We start from the raw sequence: 20,625 nt of genomic DNA on the forward strand, positions 1-20,625 counted from the left end.
GGCAATATCAATAAGAGAAAAAACTCAATTTGCAGATGCTTGCTTCCTATTAGCTCGTCGATCTGGATTTCCAACCACCTTACGTTCCCCGAAACCCTGCCACCACTCAACGGTTGATACAGGCGCTTGAGAACTCCAATTCACCCTGGGTTGCCGCTGAATGTTGTCCTTTGGGCCTTCAGGTGAATTAATTAATAAGTTCAAATCCTTGCTACGGAGAAATCGGGGGGGTCTTAACAATTAGCTGAAAGAAGATACGGTGTTGACGAGTACATTCTAGGGTGATGTTTCCGTTTTGAATAATGCCAAGCTTACAAAAAGGCGACATATGTTGTGGTTTATTCTATAAACAAAGATGCAGGATTAGCAATCCGTCTAAAAATAATTTCTAGAGCCTCGCCCAGAGATTAGAGCTTGCATAGAGTGTTATATCTAATACGTTTGTCTAACAACTTCAAATTCAGGAATGGGATATCATCTAGAAGTAGCGAAGCAGCGCGAATCTCCTGCACTTGTTCAATTTCTTGATCACCATCCTGCTTCAGCCTCTCACTCCCAAAGATCTACAAGCCATTTTTGTGACCGTTATATTTCGTCGAAGCTTTCTCATGCCACAACAGAAATTCCCAGAGTCCCAACCGGTGAGTCGATTGCTAAGTCCTTGGCCCTTGAAGTTTTCAGTTCGTCAACCATTTGATGACCAGACTGACGGTCACTGTATGTCTTATATCAGAAACTAGGGTTCTCTTCGTCGCCGCTGACAACTCGGATATCTCTCGTGCCAAGCAAAGTGGCATATTGGTTATGGGGTCGTCGGTTATGGAATGGAATTGAAGACGCTGGGACTAAGCGGTGAGTCCGTAGGGCTTTGGGTGGAAAATAGGAAGCCATCGCTTTACAGTATATGCAGAAGCTCTATGTCACTGTCTGATAATCTGAGTTTGGCTTTCGTGGTCTCGGGGTGGCAATGAGGACTCTAGCATTGTTTTCCAGGCTTGGCTGCGCTAGCTGTGAGTGAGTGGGCTTTTGGGCTGGTCGCTGGTCACGGGAGCGAGGGTGGCTGTTTCGCTAGAAAGTCTCAAACATGGTTTCGGTTTCTTTATATGCAATTCTTAAACCCAGAATGCAGTTTCAGCTATGAATCACGGGCGGTATTGTCTGTGCAGACGGCTGGCTACGCAAGCCCAGCATATAGGAAATGTCGAAGTGAGAAGGAATACTGACCGGTGACAGCGAATACACGACTAACCAAACAGGTAAAGCACCGAATTTAGTCAAGGAAGCAGCTGAAGTTGAAAAGAAAAGGCATTATATTGATACCGCGAACCAGATATATCTACAACAAGAATAAGGCAGCCGTCAGTGCCAGAACGACGGCAAAATATGCCTCCATACCATCCCGTCCCGCACCTCTCACTCCTTGCGCTCCGCTTGTCCCATTGACCGTTGTCCCGGTTGTGCCGCCTGTGCTGGTAGTAGGAACCCCATTTGATGTCGCCCCTCCGCTGGGCATGGCGGCGCCAGGTAATTGAGGCGTCCCGGTTACTTTCGTAATGTTTGCCGCCTGGAGAGTAGCCGAGTTGGCAGGAGCAGCAGCAACAGGGGCCGGCTTTCCATTCGTGCTCGTTGTGGTGTTGACAGATGCAGTGTTGCCACTTTCTGGAGCGGCGCCATCTGTTACGTTCATCACGTTGAAGGAGTTGCCGGCAACGACCTTGACACCCGCTGCGTTAACTACCTTTACGGCGTCGAAGTTCGTTCTCGTCGCTCCAGCTTGTGTGAGTGATGCCAGGCCTGTCGGGTTGTTGGTCGTATCGAGAAGCAGCTGGGTGTATCTGTGGGTGTTTGGTGCCTTGTTTGGGGGCGAAGGGCCGAAGTATGGTGCAATGGCCGCGGTGTTGTCGACGCTGCTCTGGAGCACGTATACCATCATGTCTCCGATCATGGTACTCGTGTTCGCGGATGTCATATCTTGCTGCATCCAGTGGAGGAGTTCGCCGGTTGGACCACCAGCTTGCTGGGGCGGAATATCAGGGTCGACCATCATGATCGCATAAGTTCCTGTCAACGGCTGCATCGTGGCAATCGTCGGCTGCATCGCCGTCTCTGTCCCCAGATCAGATTCGTCGATCGAAGAGTGAAAATACGACTACGTACCTGCTTTGGTCAACAGCTTGCCATTGACAGCGAGCGTGTTTCCGAACGCGACAACAAGATCCGTAGTCGAAGCCGGCTGGAATCCGGGGGGGGTGACAGCTGTTGCGGCGCCAGCGAGCGCAACAGCAATGAGAATTTGGGACAACATTGCGAATGAATCGAAATGAAATCTAAGAATGATGACGAAAATTACGGGACTCGGGACTCGGAAAGAAAGAGAAAAAAAACTTATAGAATGTGGGAAAAGCTTTCATATGCACAGAGGGAGGAGCATCGAAACGAGTGATAGCGAGGAATTTCCAAACGCGCTAATATGAGACGGTGACTAGTCTGATACAATGCAAGTGCAGCACCTCCATTCCAAAACGTTACTCGAAGTGGCAATGTTCGGCGAATTGCCGATCTGAAAGACAGGAGGCTTCATGTTGGTTTGACAGGCGCACGGTCTATATAATTATCACTTGCTCGGATCGAAGAGGGTTTGACTGGCGGCCTGGGGATCACCAGCTCAAGCTTCCAGCTTTTGGCATGGAGCCTCTTCCAAGACATCGCAATGCGCTACCAGAGAGAGGAAAATCAAGTGAGACCAAGCTCCTAAGAAGAAATCGCAAAGTTTGGAAGTTACGCTATGCTTTTTATCTCATTTTTCTGGCTTGATACCGCGTAGGAAAAAAAAAAAAAAATCTCGTGCGACAGTTGCGGTTTTAGATGCAGAGGACATCAGATCAGCGGTAGGTATTGACGGGAATACACCCAAGATACCGCCCAGATAATTTCATTCTTAAGCTTTGACATCTGGCAGCATTGATGCGAAGAAGGAAAAAATCTCATGGATGGAAGCTCGGTGCCTGAGAATTACAGATCAGTTGCCGAGATGCGCCAGCTCGAGCGTGCCGAGGTGGAACTAGAATTCGACAGGAAAAACACATGACCTCGATAGGTGAACGAAACTCTAGAAGTGACGAGTTGCCACGGTCAAATTAAATGTAAATGAATATTTGATAATGTTACGAAAGGATGGGACCCAGGGAATGGGGGGCTACTGATCTGCAGTCTTCCTTCGTCAATACCGGAACACCGGTAGACGAAAACAAAAACCATGCCAAAAATATCAGAAGAAAAAAAAGAAAAAATTTGAACACTGTTTATATCGGTCCTAGACTAAATTTGAAGCACAAAATTCCAGCATTGCTTTCACTCTGTCAAGTGGTGGAAGTCTAAAGCGTTCTAGCCGTTCGTCGCCAAGAATTGGGTCTCGGCCCTTCAAGTCCAAAACTTCACAGTATCGCTATCACATGGCGCATACTGTAATTTAGTTAACGGACAGAAAATGGTTCCATCCGATCTCTATACCATATGCATCATCTTCGAAACGTAAAGTGTCAAGCACAGACAACCACTTCCATTCGGATTCCTATAGGGATTACATCATAATAAGAGCTGTCTCCAGTACCAAGACATGAATGAAGATCCTGAAAGTCTTTGTCTTCGTCCTCGGCATATTCGAACTGCTCCTCCGAATCCCTAAACCGTTTATCTACATATATAAGCCGTGCCTCCACCACCCGTAGGATTTCTGCGCATATCTCTGCACTCATGCCCGCTAAAGTAGTAATTATCTCGAGCTCTCTCGATTCCGATAAGTGTGCAGGTGTAAGCTCAAAGGCCCAGGCAGAGGCAGTACTAGCACAGACCGATGGTTCGGCTTCAGCTTCAGCCATGACAGCGGATCAGTAACGAAGAAAACAGACCATGAATAGCTAGTTGATATCGCGTGACTGCACTACACAATCCTCTAATATAGAAAAAATCGAACCTCGCTTGTCAGCCTAGCTTCGCGACAAAACATTTTAGCTAGATCATGTAGCCAAGCTCAACATCGACTTTCGCCCTCATTAGGCACGTAAGTTTGGCTGAGTTGGCAAACATCTGAATAACTGACAAACAGATAGCACGCATGGCTATAATACGCAAAAATCCCCAACATGTAAGGAATCCTTGATAGGAAATTAAAGACTCTCAAATTCGACTTCGGAATAACGTATTCAATCAAGTACGTTTATAATCCAAGACTTTCGTGTTTCTGGCTGAGTTTTGCGATTCTTTTCTTTCTTTCATCTTTCTTCAAAAACAAAAAACATTTGATCCGGTAATTGTAGGAGAGGGCTCTAAAACTTGCGAGATCAGCTCCACTATTAGATGAAATGGAAGGTCGAAATAAGCTCCAGTAACGGATGCTTGATTTCTTAAGTCACGTGCGCTCCACCTGCCAGCCCCTTCTTTTTCGCGACCCAGCCTCTCCAACCACCCCTCCTCCTGCACCCCGCCAACCCCATCATCTGCGCTCCATGGTGCTTCCTTGGTTTACTATCAATAAATATATTACTTACAATGAGCAATGTATCTGTTTCCTGTCCTCACGTAACCTTCGACATCACTTGAAAGAAGACGATCCCGTCTTTTCCCGATCAAAATAACACAATACACCACGCATATCTATTCCTATTGACCATATTGCTGCCTATTAAGCCCTCGACGAGATCTATACCCGATCTGATTGATTCTCGAGCACAATGGCTACTATCAAAGCGGCCGAAGCAGCAGCAGACATAACGACGACACCAGCTTCGACCTCGGAAGAGCCTCCTCCACCCTACATCGCCTCCACCCTCCCCCCAACCCAGGCTTCTGCGAACTCGCCTTCCGCGAGCGACACGATAACAAGATCGCCGGCGGCGGCATGCGCGCGGCGCAGTACTTTGCGCCTTGCAAGGCGTGTGCGTTCCAATGCGGCGACGAGATCCCCGCGGTGTATAAGCAGGGGTGGCTGGATTGGGTTGATCCCAGCGTGAACTTTAGGTGGGAGTCGCATGTTGCTGTTGGTGCTGCCAGTGAGCTAAAGAAGGACCACGGGAATGAGGATGGGAGTGAGACGCCGGAGATGTTGGGATGTTGGATTTGCTGGGAGTACGAACACGTGTGGAAGGAGCCTATGGGGGTGGAGGAGTGGTATAAGCATATGCGCAGGCATTTCTTTGTCGAGGGCTATAGGATCTGTAAGGGGAAGACGGGAGCGATGCAGCGACGGAGGAATTGCGAGGTAGCAGGGCACTGCCCAAAGATACACTCATAGCTAGCTCTGAGATGGAGCTGGAGCTGGAGGTACATAAAGGCGCCGAATAGTAGCGTTGCTAATAACATACGGCTTTATGCTTTCCCCCGTCCTTACTGCGTGCACTTTGACAATTATAATTATTTCTGGCGTCACTTGTTTTCTTCCTACAGAGCACTCCATCAACCACCCAATTCCCAGCCTTTATTCCACTTCCTACGCATGGCTTACACCCAAGCCCTCATTTCTCCTGCCCGCAAGCAACCACCAACTGGTATATCTCTCCCGAAACAGTATCTTAAAAATCCAATTCTTGCAAGAGAAGCCTATCCTCCAAATATCAGTATAAACTATTTCCCTCGCGAGATACCTATTGCAAGCCAACCTTACCTCACCCTACCTCATTCACCTGAACATCAGCCCATCCATCCATCCACCAATCCATCCACCCAGAGACATCCGGCACAGGAACGAATCTACCGGTACCCTTCTCGTAGCCGAGGGCGTGGGCTCGTCAAGTGATTGCGAGAGCTAATCTTATCTTATCTTATCTTATCTATTGTTCGCAGACAGAATAAAACATGCTTTCTACTTCGTATGCTTGTGGTACCGTACTTATATATATATATTACTTTATGGGCGGAGGCTAACCTACCTAACCCAACCTGGGCCTGAACCGAGGATTAGTGTTAGTAGACAAGTGGCTGGCGAGGGCGAGGTTGTGTATCCCCGCTTATAGTTAGTTACCGTATCTAGCGTTATTGATAGTTGAATATCTTCTTCTTTCTCTTTCTTTTTACTAGGCAGATAGATGTGTTACAGTTATGATTTCTATCTCGGAAAAAGGACTGAGAGGGTTCGATTCCGCAGCTATTTGTTTATGCATGCGTTCTATGCGTCGGCCCGCCGCTAGTGAGATGATTTAGAAAAAAGTGTGCAATGATCTTCATTTGACCCCCCCCTATTCCTGAAGTGAACAAATGCATTTTCTTAGTATCTAAATTTTCAAGCTTGCATACAGGAAGCGGCAAAGCAGATATGGATTGCTGTTCTAGCTATTGTCCACCGTTGCAGACTGGATTCTCGGAATGGTGGGTATAAGCTGGCCGGACAGTGTCCTCGTATTGAGTGCGGACCCAGGCAACCAGGAATAGTTTTAGGTTTGCGATGCGGGTATGGACGATAGCTTTCAATAGCCAAGCCGAGAGCTGCGATGCTGACAAGCAAGCGGTAGATGTCGAATGACAACGTTCCTGCATGAGCGATTGAGGTAAGAGATTCGGGCCCCGGCATGTTGGACGCGGAGGGAGCATTTTTGTTCCTTCACTTCGGGTATCAAGCTCGGGTCTGATTCTCCTAGGCGAGGAATTGCTTCTGGTCGGGAGGGGCTCAAGCGGTGACCCGGTGCAAGTTTTGCGGAGTCTCATATTATATACGCCTAAGTCCGGAGTAGGAAGCGAGTGTTTGCAGTGATCCGGTTGTCTCGAAAGACGGATGGATGGAACTGCCCTTTTGGCTGACTGCTCGACTGGGGAAAGGGACGATGCATTTTCCAATAAGTTGAAATGGCGATATTTGGAAGCTAGTTTCTGATATTGCGCCCGATCGAGATGCCGCTGCAGGTAATGGATTCGGACATGATGGTTAGAGTGGAAGGATTACCGCGCTGGTTGGAATCGCTCGGCTATCATATCGTAGAGCAATACGGGCAGCACAGCCTCGAGTACATCGATCGGTGGCGAGGCTGCGAGTGGACCGCAATCGTCGCAAATATGTGGCTGGTGAGCAATAGGCAGTGTGCGTTGCTTTGGATGCGAGGGTTTCACTCCCGTGGCGTCAATCACGGGAATGCTAAGCTTGCTCCTAACTTTTTTCCCATGCATAGCTTCGAGGGCTGCGATGGATGGCTCGAATATTTTAGTGAGAGGATCTACTACAAGATTATATTGAAAGAGGGGAAAAATTACACCTCAGTCATTGCTAGGTAAGATTCTGGGTGTGCTGTTGTTCTGCTAGACGAGGTCGTTTGCAGGTTTCATGGAATCCTCAAGTCCGGACCAAAATGCCGGGCACGCAGCATTTTGAATGGCTCCAAATAAAAGTTTTTCGTTCTCTGCCAAGAGAATAAGCACGAGCTGATCAGAACTTCACAGCAAGGTGGGATTTTTTCCTTACATGGTCAAGCGGTTCCATATGGAGTCGAGATATTCATCATTGCTAGGTTAGTTCTTGAGACGAGGTCGCATAACAATATTCCACATCGATGCTTCGGCGAGAAACATAGCTCCTATTTCGCTGATGCCCTTTCTTCCCCAGCGTCTTTGCCGGCTTGATTGTGCTTTCGATCCCGAGCCTGATACCGCTCTCTGCGAATGTGTCTGACTGTTTCCGCATGAGCTGAAAGCCCACTCCTCGACCTCTGCTGCCGCCGCCGATCGTGTTGATGCACATCTCTCGCGTGGTTGATTTCGAACCGACTTTTACACCGAAAAGCGACGGTGCAAGGACAACGAGTAGACTGCGGACCATTGGCAGATTGCCGTTCATGATAGCCAGACAAGGCTCGAGGGTGGACCAGAAGACACATTCCAGCAGCGTATATGTAGGACTGGAGAAGTCGATCTCCTTGATCGCTACGATGCGGAGAATGCTTATGAATGTAAGGCTGCCCTTGTCAGTAACGTTTTGAGGGGGTTTCCAGGGCAGGTTTTGCCTACAAGAATCCGACTGAGAACATGAAAAGTATGCCTCCCTTCACTCTTAAGGGGAGATTAAGAGACATGATGTGTGGGATCGGAAGCGACAAGACCTGGTAGTGTATGAGTAAATGCTAAGTGGCGACAGGCTTTCATGAAAGTCACACTTACCAAGACGTCCGTTATGACATTGAATGTCGACGTCGAGAGCAGCAATGCTGTGCGGTCGGCACATACCCCGCCTGCAATGGTCGCATCCCAATTGAAGGCGAACGGTCGACAGATGAAGTACCCGGACAAGATTATGATTACAGACCATGCAACCACCGTGCCGAGTACCAGTTGTGCCGAGATTCGAAAGTGCTGTACAGATTCAAAGACGCGACAGTAGAAACAGATGACCGAGCATTTTACCAGGGCCATCGTGACAGCATACATCGGCCAATACATAACAGCCAGCTGAAATCTTCGTCAATGTTTTTTTCTCTTTTAAAGTATGCAATATATATATATATATATATATATATATATACCAACAGTGAGGTCGGTTGGAGAACTCACTTGCAGACTCCTGGTGATATCTTGAGGTTTGACATCTATGCTCTGCCTACCTATGTGATGTCAGGAAACAGAACAAAAACGGTGATGGGCTTTCTTATTTACTCACCTATTCCACCAAGTATAACGACTATGCTGGCATTAGCCAAAATCAGATCTCGGATCATCCATCTTCGGCACTTACGACAAAGGAAAAGAGTAATAACAACTACTAAGAAAAGCTTCTGCAGTTAGCATTGCAAGCCCAGATGCAGAGGATTGCCCGGTCCGTACCACTACACGAAAATTAGCATCGATATTCCAAAGCTGATATCACGAAAGATCTTCCGACGCCAAGCGAAGGACTGAAAGATCACGGGGTCCGACGAGACGGTGTACGTAGACATACTGGCTGCGATCATCAAGTAGTCATCCACATCGAATGCCACGCCCCTCACCCTGATGGAGCATATCCGCAAAATGGTCGTTGCCAAAGCGAGGCTCATGAACACCGAGGCCACAATCGCAGGGTCTCGGACCCGCGGAAAGCTCAGATCGTACGTCATGCTATTACCGATACCAAACCGGAAAACGGTCGAGAAAGAAAAATACAGATTAGATTAAAAAAAGGGAAGAGAAGAAAAGAAAACAAAGCATCGATACGGACTCTGAGACCAGGGTGTAGGAGTCCATCTTCTATGATGAATCTTCCCCGGCTCAAGTTTCGCGTAGGAGATGCAAGCTTGCCGAAGAAAAGCTTCATTTGACGATGGTCAAAGCTTGCGGGTTTCATGCGCGGACCTCTCGAACGCGACTCGCGCGACTTGCGAGCCTCATGATCTGTAGACGAACCTCGTCTCTTCCGGGTTCGCTACCGGTTTGGATCAATTGGATACCAATTACCGGTATGCCTACGTTCGGGCTTTGTGTCTTGCTTACCCCCCCACAAATGGATGATGCAGAATGGGCGCTGAGCTGAGCCCTCTCTCTAGTCGTGAAATCGAGAGAGCAATGTTGGACAAACAGGCGAAGACCAGATTTTGAACCATTCAATGAGATCAGAGGTAATCCGCAGGCTGCCAGATGAAGTTGTAGCACTTGTTGGCTAGATGGCCTAGGCTTGCAATATTTGCTGCCCGCTTGAAACGATTGCCTCGCGCTCTGTATACCTCAAGGTTAACCCCTCGCTCGAATTGCCCGATTTGCTTCTTGAGTTACAGTTTTTCTCTCCTTCTTTCTCAAGGCTGAATGAATTCGGCCGAGGTTCGGATGTGTGACATCGATGCGTCGCTTGCGATTCTTTGCGGGGGTGGCCAAAACGTTTCTGGTATACGATGAACGAGATCAAGTTCCGATTCATTTTGGGCCGATCTTTTGTGACTGGGATTCTGGAATGGATGCGAGAAGAGGAAAGAAAGCAGCTGATTGAGTAGTATCATCTGACCGGAAACATCTCGCCTTTTTTTTCTGTTCGCAGATGCATTATTTTGATCTGCAAGATTGGAGGATCTCAAAGGAGGAGGATGGCATGATAGAGATGTTATTGCCAGGAATTTACTCAACAGGGTCCTCTGAGACGCTTTCCTCGAGTTGATGATGCTTGGAGCCTTCGACCATAGGGAAGGGCGTCGCTTCTACACCCATGAGAGTTGTGCAATCAGAGAATCAAGACGCAATAATTTTCGGGGATTGCAAGAGCTACCTTATATTCAATCTCTACATGTCGATTCTATTTCGAGATCGGTTGTTGAGCAGAGACGCTGTTTAGCCTCGGCTGAATAGGTCGTTCAGGAGAAGTGCGCATACACTAAGCTGACTACGGCCGCTAAAATAATCCTGAATTAGTATCCGGAGTAAATGGACTACTTAGTAAGAGAGCCAAGTCTGATCATTCACATTGCCCTTCTAAGCAGTACTTCCTGTGAAGTGAACTATGTATCTTAAGTCAGTGCATCAATTGTCAGGCCGATCGATAATTAACTACTATCAAATAGACAAATGATCCGGCTTCTTTCCCTCTTTATACTTCAAAACAATATGCGCTTGCGTCTTGAAAATTGTTGCAGCAGCAAGCATCGATAGACATATCGGTCACCTAGAGTTGAAAGGCATGACCGTCTTCGGCTATCAAGGATGGTATAAGGTGTAGCTGATAGACAGCGTTTATGGAGCTACGAACGTAGAGCTAGATCTCGGCCCAAGGCCTTTGATAGATAGAAAGATAGATAGAGTCCAGAAGGGCTCAGATTTAATCTCGCTAATATGAATACAACTGGGTCCCTCGTCCTTCGTTTGCATAAACACAGAAACACATCATCTGTATTCAGTAATAAATGCCATAAATGCAGTCCAGCACGTTCAAATCCTATCTGTTAGATATATTCTTCGATAGATATAAGTTCCCTATCCTTCAGCGAGTTCTGTTCTATACTGATTGTGTTTACCCATCCGATGGGAGCACTTTCCCAGGGCCTCTATGATCTCGACGTCTTAGAGTAGACTCTCTCGGAACCTATCCATCGAACGAAAGAACGACCCGGCCGGTCCTAGGTACGAATAGCCTCAACTGTAAACAAGCTAAACCAACACTACTGAGCGACCCTTAATTCACGTGTTCCTGGTAAGAATACTCTTTGTTGCATATCGCGATTTTTGCGCACGTGCAACTAAGAAGACGCGGACCACTCCGTATAGCTGTTATCCACTGAAGAAAAGCTTGGTACCAGCCAGACCTCAAAGAAGTCTAGTGAGGGCATCATAGCGTACGCTAGGCACTGAGGACATTACAGTAATATTTCTTACATCTTCTTCCTCCTCCTCCTCAGATTATACAAGACGGTACACTTGCTCCCCATCTTCTTGGTGTCATTGAATCGCCATCGATCGAGGATACATATCCAAGACTCCAAGATGCATTTTGCCTACGGGAGATCCGATGCAGGGCAGCTGGCGAGGAAAACATTATATGAAATTCTTTCTACGTCGTATGCTTTCTGCGCTGACAACGCTCTGACCCTCTAGCTAGATATATGCAAGCAAGTCTTTGCCCGGCTGCTTCCTCTCCTCCTCCACCACCACCCACCCCCGACCGGTTCTTATCCGCCTCCGCCTCTTCGGGGCGTGAGGACTTCTCCTCCTCAGGACGAAGGGCCGTGGATCCGTGTCCGTCTCTGTCTCCGTCATGGCCGGGCTCCGGGTATTTTTTCAGATGCTCCACCGCCTACCGCACCTTTTCCCATCACCGGCGGCACCCTCCCTTCGCCTGTCAGTAGGGGCAGGCCAGCGATATCGTACAGCTCTGCCAGCCAGCTCAGCGTCTCGCCGTTCACCCACTCGACATCGTGGAACCTCTTGTGCTCTCGGCGCACCCGCTGCTCCCTCTGCCCTCCTATCGCGAGGCGGAGCGCCGGGATTGGTTGGATCTGGATTTATTGTCAACTTACAGCTTCATTACGGGATGAACTGAATGAATGAATGGACGCTCAAGAAAGAAAGAAAGGACTTGATGTAATATTTTTTTTTTTTGGTCACACCTTTTTTTTGATGATCTCTGCTTTTTTTGATTTTTCTTTCATCTTCTTTTGGGAGAGAGGGGAGGATGTGCGCAAGTCTTTTTTCTAGGCAGGTAGGTAGGTGGGTAGCTACAACGGGTGGGTGTGCAGAATGTCATATCAGAAAGAAGGAAGGTAAACAAACGAAGGATCGGTGTATAGACTACGATCTTTCTGGAGAAGGCGAGTACAGTATAGTACAGATAGAATCACTTTCACTTCATGTAGTTTGAACAGAAGTCCAATGATGAGAAGAAGAAAGAGCCACAGGCTCGTTTTTGATAAATTCGTATCGCTGACCAAGTTTCTTGCTCCCTAGACAGAGAGCACCATGGAAAGAATGACGACCAGCTGCAGGCAGCCATCGCAGAAGAAGAAGAAGAAGAAGAAGAAGACAAATATGTACAAAGAATTTTTCGAGCACCCCGTTTTTTTTTCTGGGCTTTGGCTTTGGCTTTTCAGACTAGTCGTAAGAGAAAGAAGAAAATCTCATTGTCTCGAGAGAGCCCCAGGTCCAAGTAAGAAACAAACACCTTCGCATCGCATCGCGTCCCCTCGTCCTCTTGCATTTCGTTCAAGCTGAACTCGTTCTCCGTGAGCTGAGCTAAGCGAGTGAATGAATGAATGAAACGACTGACTCGCTTAGAAAGTGAGGGTAGTACCGGCCTTGCCAACAACAGCAGCCTTGACGGCGGAAGCGGCGATCTTGGTGTAGGAGTACGGCACAGTCTTGAGGGTACCGGCGAGCGCGGTGTTGGCGCCGGAGCCAAAGTTGTTGTCGACGGAGACAGCGTAGCCGGCATCGGTGGAGTAGAGGGGCTTGGAGGAGCCGACGAAGGTGTTGCCCTCGACGAGGACCTGGGCGCCGAGCCGGGTGTTGATGCCGTCGGAGACGTTGTCGAAGTAGGAGTTGAAGATGTGGCCCGTGCCGAAGCGGATGGAGGGCCCGCGGGAGTTGATGTTGCGCCAGTAGTTGTTGTGGTAGGTGACGCGCAGGTGGCCCTTGTCCTCGGCCGAGTTGCTGTCCGAGTGGCCGATCAGGGAGGCCTTCCAGTGGTCGTGGATGTAGCAGTTGGAGATGGTGACGAAGTCGGCGGCGTGGGTGAGGTCGAGGAGGCCGTCGTAGTAGTCCTTGTCGTGGTCCCGGTTGGAGGAGAGGTCGACGTGGTCGAACCAGACGTTGGTCGAGAGCTGCACGGCGAGGGCGTCGCCGTTGGCCGCGAGGACCGAGGAGACGGCGATGTTGCGGACGATGACGTTCGAGACCGACTTGATCATGAGGCCGAATCCGGTGAGCTTGGCGGCGGAGGACTTGCCGATGACAGAGGTGTTTCCTCCGATCTTGACCGCGGCGGCGGCAGTGGTGATGGGGCCGGAGACGAACACGACTTTCTTTGCGTTGCCCTTGACGGCAGCGGTGAACTGCGCGTAGGTGGAAACGGTGGTGGTCGTTCCACCTGCACCTCCAGTGGTCCCGCCGTTCAGCGAAGCGTACTTTATACCCACGTTAGTCTTTGATTTTCAAGTTGCAAATGCTCGGGATGTGAGATGGTCTTGACTCTTGAGGTCCCAGCTGTAGAGATCTCTCTGCAGAGCTTCGATGAACCAAGACGGAGGAAGAGAGAGAGGTGTGATCTGGGACATACTCCGATGGGTTTATCAGAAACGGAAGCACGTTGCTGGATGGTAGGAGTGGGCACAGCCGAGACGAGGGCTGCCATGAGGCCCAGAGAGAGCGCGGAGAACTTCATGTTGAAGTTTGTTTAGGCTTGTAGGAAGGGGTAAAAAGAAGACTGTTGCAAGAATGTATAGACTTGAATGTAGTAATAGAAGAAGAGGATGGATGTACTGGAGAGAAGGGTGGAAAGTACTGGGAAATCTAGATACCTTTATAGAATCTTGAGAGGGAACCACTTCCCATGTTTACCGTTCCCCTTTGCCAACTTGTTGCGTTTTTTAATATATCCTCAACCTGACTTCGTCTGGCCTGCCTGTGCCGTTCTTTCCACGGTCGATCTGTGTGAAGAAACAAGTCATGGTCACTGGCCCGGAAGAGGCTCCTCGGGTCGAGCTTCCAAACAAATTTACGATTTCACGAAATGATAGGTGGATTATTTGACCGGAAGATTTGTCCCTGCTCCTGCACGAGCCCGAAGAATAGATGAGAGAAGCCGGGGTCTGCTGGGTACAAGATGGAAAGCGGGAAGCTCTTGAAGGTGTGACGATGTGCAATGCATCTTCTACCGCGATGATGGGACGTGAATTTACTGGCACCGTACGTGACGGTGTCGTGGTAGCCACCAATCAGACTGGATATTAGGTATATAGATAGTCAATGTTTACTTCTATATGTATCGATGTAGATATAATTATATATTCCTCTCTCTTTGTATGTATGTTTATATACATACTTATACTACACATACATATAAACATATCAACCACCAACTCCTGCATTCCCATTCGACCGCCCGTCCCCTGAAATTCATCCGAAGGTGTCGCTTAAAGTTATCGCCGAGGAACGCCAAGCTCGGAAGTGGCGCAAAAAACGAAACTGTCAGGATGCAGCCGAGTGGAGTGGAATAACAAGCCCCGGAAAGCTTCGCCTTCTTTGCTCTTCGGCTCTGAATTTGACCATTTCGCCGTGTTGGTCGTTTTCCTTGGAGAAAATATATTTTGCGCGACAAATGAAAGGGGGAGAATCGCATTCCGTCCGCCTGGGGAAAACCGAAAACGGCTCAGATATCCGCCCGCCTGGGCATAGGTATATGGGAAACGCGTTCCCTGGAGATGTGGAGATTTGCTGACGCGCAGCAGCGAGAGGACCGGTGTCGGGCCAATCGGAAATGGCTGTGACGAAAATGTTTCGGTATCACATTAATTTTTGATGAGGTGCTACGTGGCTCAAATTCCGAGGTGAAGATCGAGGTGAAGATCGAGGCAATGGGCGGGTAAGTAAGTGGCTTCGCTTATTTGCGCTACAGTAGCGAGCTCCGGGGCTGTATATATCGCTTGTCATTATTTTTTTTAGCCGCATCTTCAATAAGATCTGACCTGATAGCTTAGACAGAAAAGCGAATACTAAAGGTATCGCAACCGTCGTTCCGGCAAGAAGTAGGGCCAGTTCGGTTGGTAGAATTGAAATGTATTGATAATGGTGCCAAGGTGTAACAACATCCTTCAAAGCTTGACCTCTCAGCTCAAATCAACCCTTGTTCTGAAGCATACAGCAGCTAGGTGATCTGATGAGAGATAATGTAGATTATATATCGCGACAATGACAAAATTTCACCGTGTGCTAAACAAGTAAAGCTCTCTCTCTGCCTTTGCGTATATACCAGCCGAGTCTCGACATAGCAGATGGCTGGAGTCTGTCTGGTGGAGGGCCGGCCTACCATAGAAGATGGACGGGGCTTCAAACATATTTAAAGAGTACGATCTGTGAAATGAAAGGATAGTGGATAAGTGAAGAATCAGAGGGAGAAAAGGCAGCATCTGGGCCCGTGTATTGATTTTCGGGCCAACAAGAAAGCCCACTGAGCTCTGTTTACTACCTTGATCGTGCACGATTAAAGGTACAATCTAGGGGTTAAAGGGATAGTCGAAGATAGTGCTTGCTGGCAAAGTACGGAGGTGGTAGAGCCAGTCTCTATGCTTTATACCTCCAGACGGTGGGGGCACACCAAGATCCACTTGAAGTTGCAGTCATTCTCTAACGCTCCACGGCGCCACGAATCGCTTTTCAGTTCTGAAAAAGGGAAGTGCTTCGGGACTTTCTGACTAAGCTAAAAGTTGCTAGGCGAGAATGTCAACAAACCAAGATCACTTGAATTTTTCAATTTTTTGATGACTTGATCAGACAACACCTCTTCTTATTGTTATGTTCTACACACTTTACATAGTTATATCAAGCATCTCCAACATGCTGTGATTCGAGTGGTGCGGCTATCAGTGCCAAGTACTGATGCGTGACTGAGTAGGAAATGTAGTCCGTCTGAATATTCTCCACGTTCAAATTCACAACTCAGTGATCCGGGTACTTTTCTTGCAGTGATTCAGTACTACATGTTACACACCAATCCGCTGCAGTGATGCACATCTCGGGAGCTACAAACTGTGAATCGGGCCTGCTCCAGAAGAATTATAAAAGAACTACGACATCGCAGTAATCTCTCTTTCCATTCTCATCAAACCCTCAAGCTCCTGTTGCAACACCATCCAGAAACCAGAACATACAATACCGACTCGTCATCCATCGTCACCAGCATCTCTCCACCCTCAGACCTACTTCCATAACTCGCTCGCTGCACTCCCCATCCACTTCCCAACGCACCAAAACCTTCCCCCTTCCAGCCCGCCCAAAATGTGCCGCATGGCCTGCCGCGTCTACTCCTGCAACCACATCGACGAGACCCTCACCACCGGCACGGGGCCCGGCTTCCCGCACCCCTACGGCGAGACGTGCCTCCAGCTCTGGAAGCACTGCCACGAGGCGCACATCCGGCTGCGCGGGCTCCCGCGTGGTGGCACCGGTCCGGATGCGGACAAGCCGTACGGGCCGCCGGACCCGAACTACATCTGCTATGCGAACCTGCTGGTCATCGATCCGACGGCGGATGATCAGGCGCTGTACCCGATTGATCTTGTGGGGAAGTGTCCCGATTGTGTGGTGAAGGATAAGGAGGATAGGGGGAATAGGGCGGAGAAGAAGGCGGCGTGGAGGAGGAGGATTGCGATGTGGGTGAAGGAGAGTGCGGATGCTGCTGCTGGGCAGTCTGGAGATGATGATAGAGGAGAGGGGGAGGGGGAGGGGGAGGGGGAGGGTGAGGGGGGAAGTAGCAGTAAGGCTTGAGAGGCTAGGGAGAGGGAGTGGTTAGGGAGGGAGCTGGCGATTATGCTGTTGTGCTTGGTGTCCGGAGCGGGACTGGGGTTTTTAGAATTGACTGGGTTGGCTACGTTATTGTTTTGCGGAGGCTTTAGCTAGACCAAAAATGAGATTATCATCGTTAAGATTTTCTTCTTCTTCTTTTCAGCTATGCATACCTAGACAAGCATTGGTTTAAAATTCGTTTACTGCACTTCTCACAGCGTGACACGGCCGATTAGCATGTGTATAGAACCAACCAAAGACGTACCCTCTCCTTAATATCATCATCTGGCCTCGGTTAATTGAAGAGGTGAATATCGGAAGGCGCCAAACTCCCAGTGTTGACCCCCAGGCAATGTGCGCCTGGAGGTAGTCACGTTCTGCAGTAAGAAACAGCAACGTCAAAAAAAGAGCCCTTGAAACGCAACAGACCTCTCTCAACTCAGTGAAATCTTCAAAAAAATGCCGCGGTGTTTGTGAAATACAATTAGATGAGTCTATTTCCTTGGAATAATTACCGTCCAAGAAGTCTCAACTCAATAATCAACGTCCATTCATCAAGGCTATTATTCTGGGACTCTATCTATGACTGGACTCTAACCCCAATCACCAAAAGGCCCCGATTCAAATATTTGTACGATCATCAACTCATAAGCTCTTTCTATAAATAAACCCCTAATCTTCCCTTCCACTCTCTAAACAGCACCACGAATCCCACCAACAACAACCCCTAGAAACAAAACAACCACAGCCAACGAGCCTCTAACCACCACTAAACCTCTACCATTCCAGAAATCAGCCTCGCCTCAATCAACTCAAATATATCCTATCGAGCGGCCAGAACGAAGAGAAAGGGCGCCGCCATCATGTGCTACTCCCACAACACAATCTACTCCTGCTGCGGCAACGTCAAGGACTCCATCCTCACGCGGCCCTGCGCGCTGAACTGCGGACGCAGCTGGTGGGTGCCGGAGAGCCACTCTCGGGCAATTGGGATTAAGTGTCCGATGCATTACGCACAGGGAGCACTGAAATTGATGGTGCAGCAGGAGAGGGAGTGGGTGAGGCGACGGAAGATGAGTGAGGTTGGTGAGTGGGCTGAGAATGTGAGTGTCTGTCTTCAGGGATGAGGGGTTTGTGTAGCTGGAGGAGGGAGGAGGGAGGGAGGGCTGAGATGTTAGGTTGAGGTGTTATCAGTACCGTGGGGAGAAGGGGTGTGTGTGTATGGCTTTGAGGTTGGATTTCTTGAGGAAAGGGTAACATGAAAAGCAGGGTAGGTTTTTTGTCGGCGCACTGACTATTTAGTAGAAGTATTGCTTTCTACACTCTCGTCTCATTTCGCACGTAAGAAAGTGATAGGCACTGATTCTTCAGGCGCTGAGCTCCAGAGTATGAAGTTTCAAGGTGATTCATAAGCTATGAAAGATGATAATAGGCCTCGATTATAAAGCCTTCTTGTATCCAGACCTGCGGTCAAGCTCCTGTTTGCTGAAAATCGCCTTGAAACCGGCGCCCGTCTAGTCTTGGCAAATAAACAAAAGAGCGCTTTGACCGAGAGCCGTGACTATTTCACTTGATCGTCAAGTTAAACCTGTGTCTCTGGGCAGTAAAATAGCCCGCAATAACATAATCTCACGGATTGCTTCAATACGGTACCTATAGCATCGGTATCCTCAGATTATTAACCTAGTTATATCTTCTTTGCACGTGATATTATGATCAAGTGTGAATCTCAGCCTCAAGCCGGCTTTATCTATAGCTTTGAAGCGCACACCGTTTTAATGTACGTACGGCTATAGCATTTTTAATTTCTTTAGATTTCTTCAATAGAAGATCAATTTCTGCGCATCATCGCTTATATCAAGTCACGCAGGCGCTTTATCGTTACGGCGAAAAGCATTACTGTTTCCGAGTAATCCAAAAATCCCACCCTTTTTTCTTAAACTCCATTGATCTGCCTAGCCTCAAAACTTGCCGTGCGCCCTCGGTGCGTTGGATTCTATTGTATTGCGTTGCAGGGGCTCTCGCTCTCGCGAGACTGTTGAAATTCCGATTCTTCTAATATACGCACTTAGATTTCCTTTCGATATTTCCATGGAAATGCTCGAGTTAAATTTTTCTCTCTTCTCTTGTGCAAGTGATCAACCAGTTCGTTCGTTCGTTCGTTCGTTCGCTTACCACGTATAGATATGAGCCCCATTTTCTCCACCTACAAGCATTAGATGATTGATACCTCCCTCGCTCATCACACCTTTCGAGCAGACCCGAGAAGTTTTATTATCTGATTTGATTACAATGCGGTGCTTGTTGGAGATGAGAGTGAGTTTCGCGCGCGCTTGCTTGCTTGCCAGGCATTTCATGGCAAAATACCCAAAGCCCGCGGCTGATATTTTTCAGTTGCCATTGGGAGGTTAGGCCGTGAGTAGCCGGCCGACGATACTTGATTGCAGATCATACCATATGCATGTCCGGGAATCTTTTCTTTCTCTTTTCGTTCTTTCTTTCAAGTCCACATTTATAGCTAGATTGTTTCTGATTACTGCCAGTTAGTCGCTGGATGATTCGCTGATCGCTTTTTTCTCTGGTTCGTATTGATCGAAAGACCCCTGAATGCCCGTTTCTTTGTACAGGGTATCTATATCTGGATATCTGTATATCTGTATGCATATATGTGTATATATGATTACTGAATCGCGTTGGCCTACATATCGTAACATGAGATATCTGTGTTGGGAGGCTGTCTTATTTTGATATATTATATATACACTGTTAAGCAATGTCTGGGCTAAACGGAAGAAACGCTTGGTAACGGAAATTGCGAGGGCCAGGGTCCCAGAAGTTGCGACGTCAAGTCCCACTATTAGGTAGGTACCGGTGCCAACAATTCTCTAATTCTTGATACAAGCTCGAAATGCCTAGTCTCCGAATGGAAAAATGGAGGTCGTGGAAGACGTCTTTTTCAACTGATATTTTGTTTCGCAGCTTCTCCAATGTGCGCTGGAAATCCTGCACGGATTTATAAGCGTCGACGAAGCATTCGGCGCGGATCCAGCAGCCAATTTAACAGCCCTTCCCCCATCCCCCGCTCTCCGCCCAGATGCCGATATTACTTACATGCCGGAGAGGCCCGACTCCACTTGATTGGACTGGACTGAACTTGGCCCATCGGACATTATTTCGCTCTGGGTTCCAGTCCCGACATGTATGAACAAGTTGGTTAGGTAGGTAGATATACCGGTAAGGGTATAAGCTCGCCGCCGACTTGGCTTTTGTTCAAGCATGCGCAAGACGTAGCGAACATCAGACCCATATTTACTTTCTTGGCTATACACCTCACCTCGCCTATTACACCTTATGTAGACTCCACACCTCAACTCACCTCACCTCACCTCAACTCACCTGCAATCTGCAACCTGCATCTCTCTCCTTCGGGCGTGTCCTCTACTTCGGGACACCATCCGGATCAACCGACGGCAGATGGCACTCGTTGGCTAGCTAGGCCCTCCATGCCGCATGCTGCATTGCACCCCCTTTCCTTCGAGAAGCCTCTTAACCTCTTTTGAAATGCTTTCCCCTTCTCCCACAGTGCCGATGATCAACTTCAGATGCGACTCTAACAAACTTAATAGAATGCCGCCTGATATGGTTTGAATTTGATGCCGTGCCAGAAAGGCCATCAGGGACGCAGATCACGCGCCAGCCAAT

The 20,625-nt window shown here is 48.4% G+C and overlaps 5 protein-coding genes across 5 annotated transcripts; 2 read left to right on the forward strand and 3 right to left on the reverse strand.

Annotated features, from left to right (window-relative positions):
- Positions 1 to 1,336: 1,336 nt before the first annotated feature.
- On the reverse strand, positions 1,337 to 2,305 carry L3040_008453 (uncharacterized protein; the record flags this gene model as incomplete). Its single annotated transcript, XM_007293474.1, has 2 exons — positions 1,337 to 2,106; positions 2,158 to 2,305. 2 exons carry the CDS (start codon positions 2,303 to 2,305, stop codon positions 1,337 to 1,339), a joined length of 918 nt encoding a protein of 305 aa, XP_007293536.1.
- Positions 2,306 to 4,505: 2,200 nt separating this feature from the next.
- On the forward strand, positions 4,506 to 5,290 carry L3040_008454 (uncharacterized protein; the record flags this gene model as incomplete). Its single annotated transcript, XM_007293475.2, has 2 exons — positions 4,506 to 4,508; positions 4,727 to 5,290. The coding sequence occupies 2 exons, from the start codon at positions 4,506 to 4,508 to the stop codon at positions 5,288 to 5,290; spliced, it is 567 nt and encodes a 188-aa protein (XP_007293537.2).
- A 2,196-nt stretch (positions 5,291 to 7,486) lies between these two features.
- On the reverse strand, positions 7,487 to 9,068 carry L3040_008455 (uncharacterized protein; the record flags this gene model as incomplete). Its single annotated transcript, XM_066157061.1, has 8 exons — positions 7,487 to 7,934; positions 7,987 to 8,078; positions 8,137 to 8,424; positions 8,527 to 8,576; positions 8,633 to 8,653; positions 8,708 to 8,744; positions 8,797 to 8,829; positions 8,880 to 9,068. The coding sequence occupies 8 exons, from the start codon at positions 9,066 to 9,068 to the stop codon at positions 7,487 to 7,489; spliced, it is 1,158 nt and encodes a 385-aa protein (XP_066010334.1).
- Positions 9,069 to 12,695: 3,627 nt separating this feature from the next.
- Positions 12,696 to 13,804, reverse strand: L3040_008456 (uncharacterized protein; the record flags this gene model as incomplete). Its single annotated transcript, XM_007293477.2, has 2 exons — positions 12,696 to 13,547; positions 13,700 to 13,804. The coding sequence occupies 2 exons, from the start codon at positions 13,802 to 13,804 to the stop codon at positions 12,696 to 12,698; spliced, it is 957 nt and encodes a 318-aa protein (XP_007293539.2).
- Positions 13,805 to 16,416: 2,612 nt separating this feature from the next.
- L3040_008457 (uncharacterized protein) lies at positions 16,417 to 16,905 on the forward strand (the record flags this gene model as incomplete). The annotated part of the gene is made up of 1 exon (XM_007293478.2): positions 16,417 to 16,905. One exon carries the CDS (start codon positions 16,417 to 16,419, stop codon positions 16,903 to 16,905), a length of 489 nt encoding a protein of 162 aa, XP_007293540.2.
- Between the last annotated feature and the right edge of the window lie 3,720 nt (positions 16,906 to 20,625).

The sequence above is a fragment of the Drepanopeziza brunnea genome (assembly GCF_022702325.1).
Source record: "Drepanopeziza brunnea f. sp. 'multigermtubi' strain 214-2 chromosome Unknown ctg16, whole genome shotgun sequence".
Classification (NCBI taxonomy): Eukaryota; Fungi; Ascomycota; class Leotiomycetes; order Helotiales; family Drepanopezizaceae; genus Drepanopeziza; species Drepanopeziza brunnea.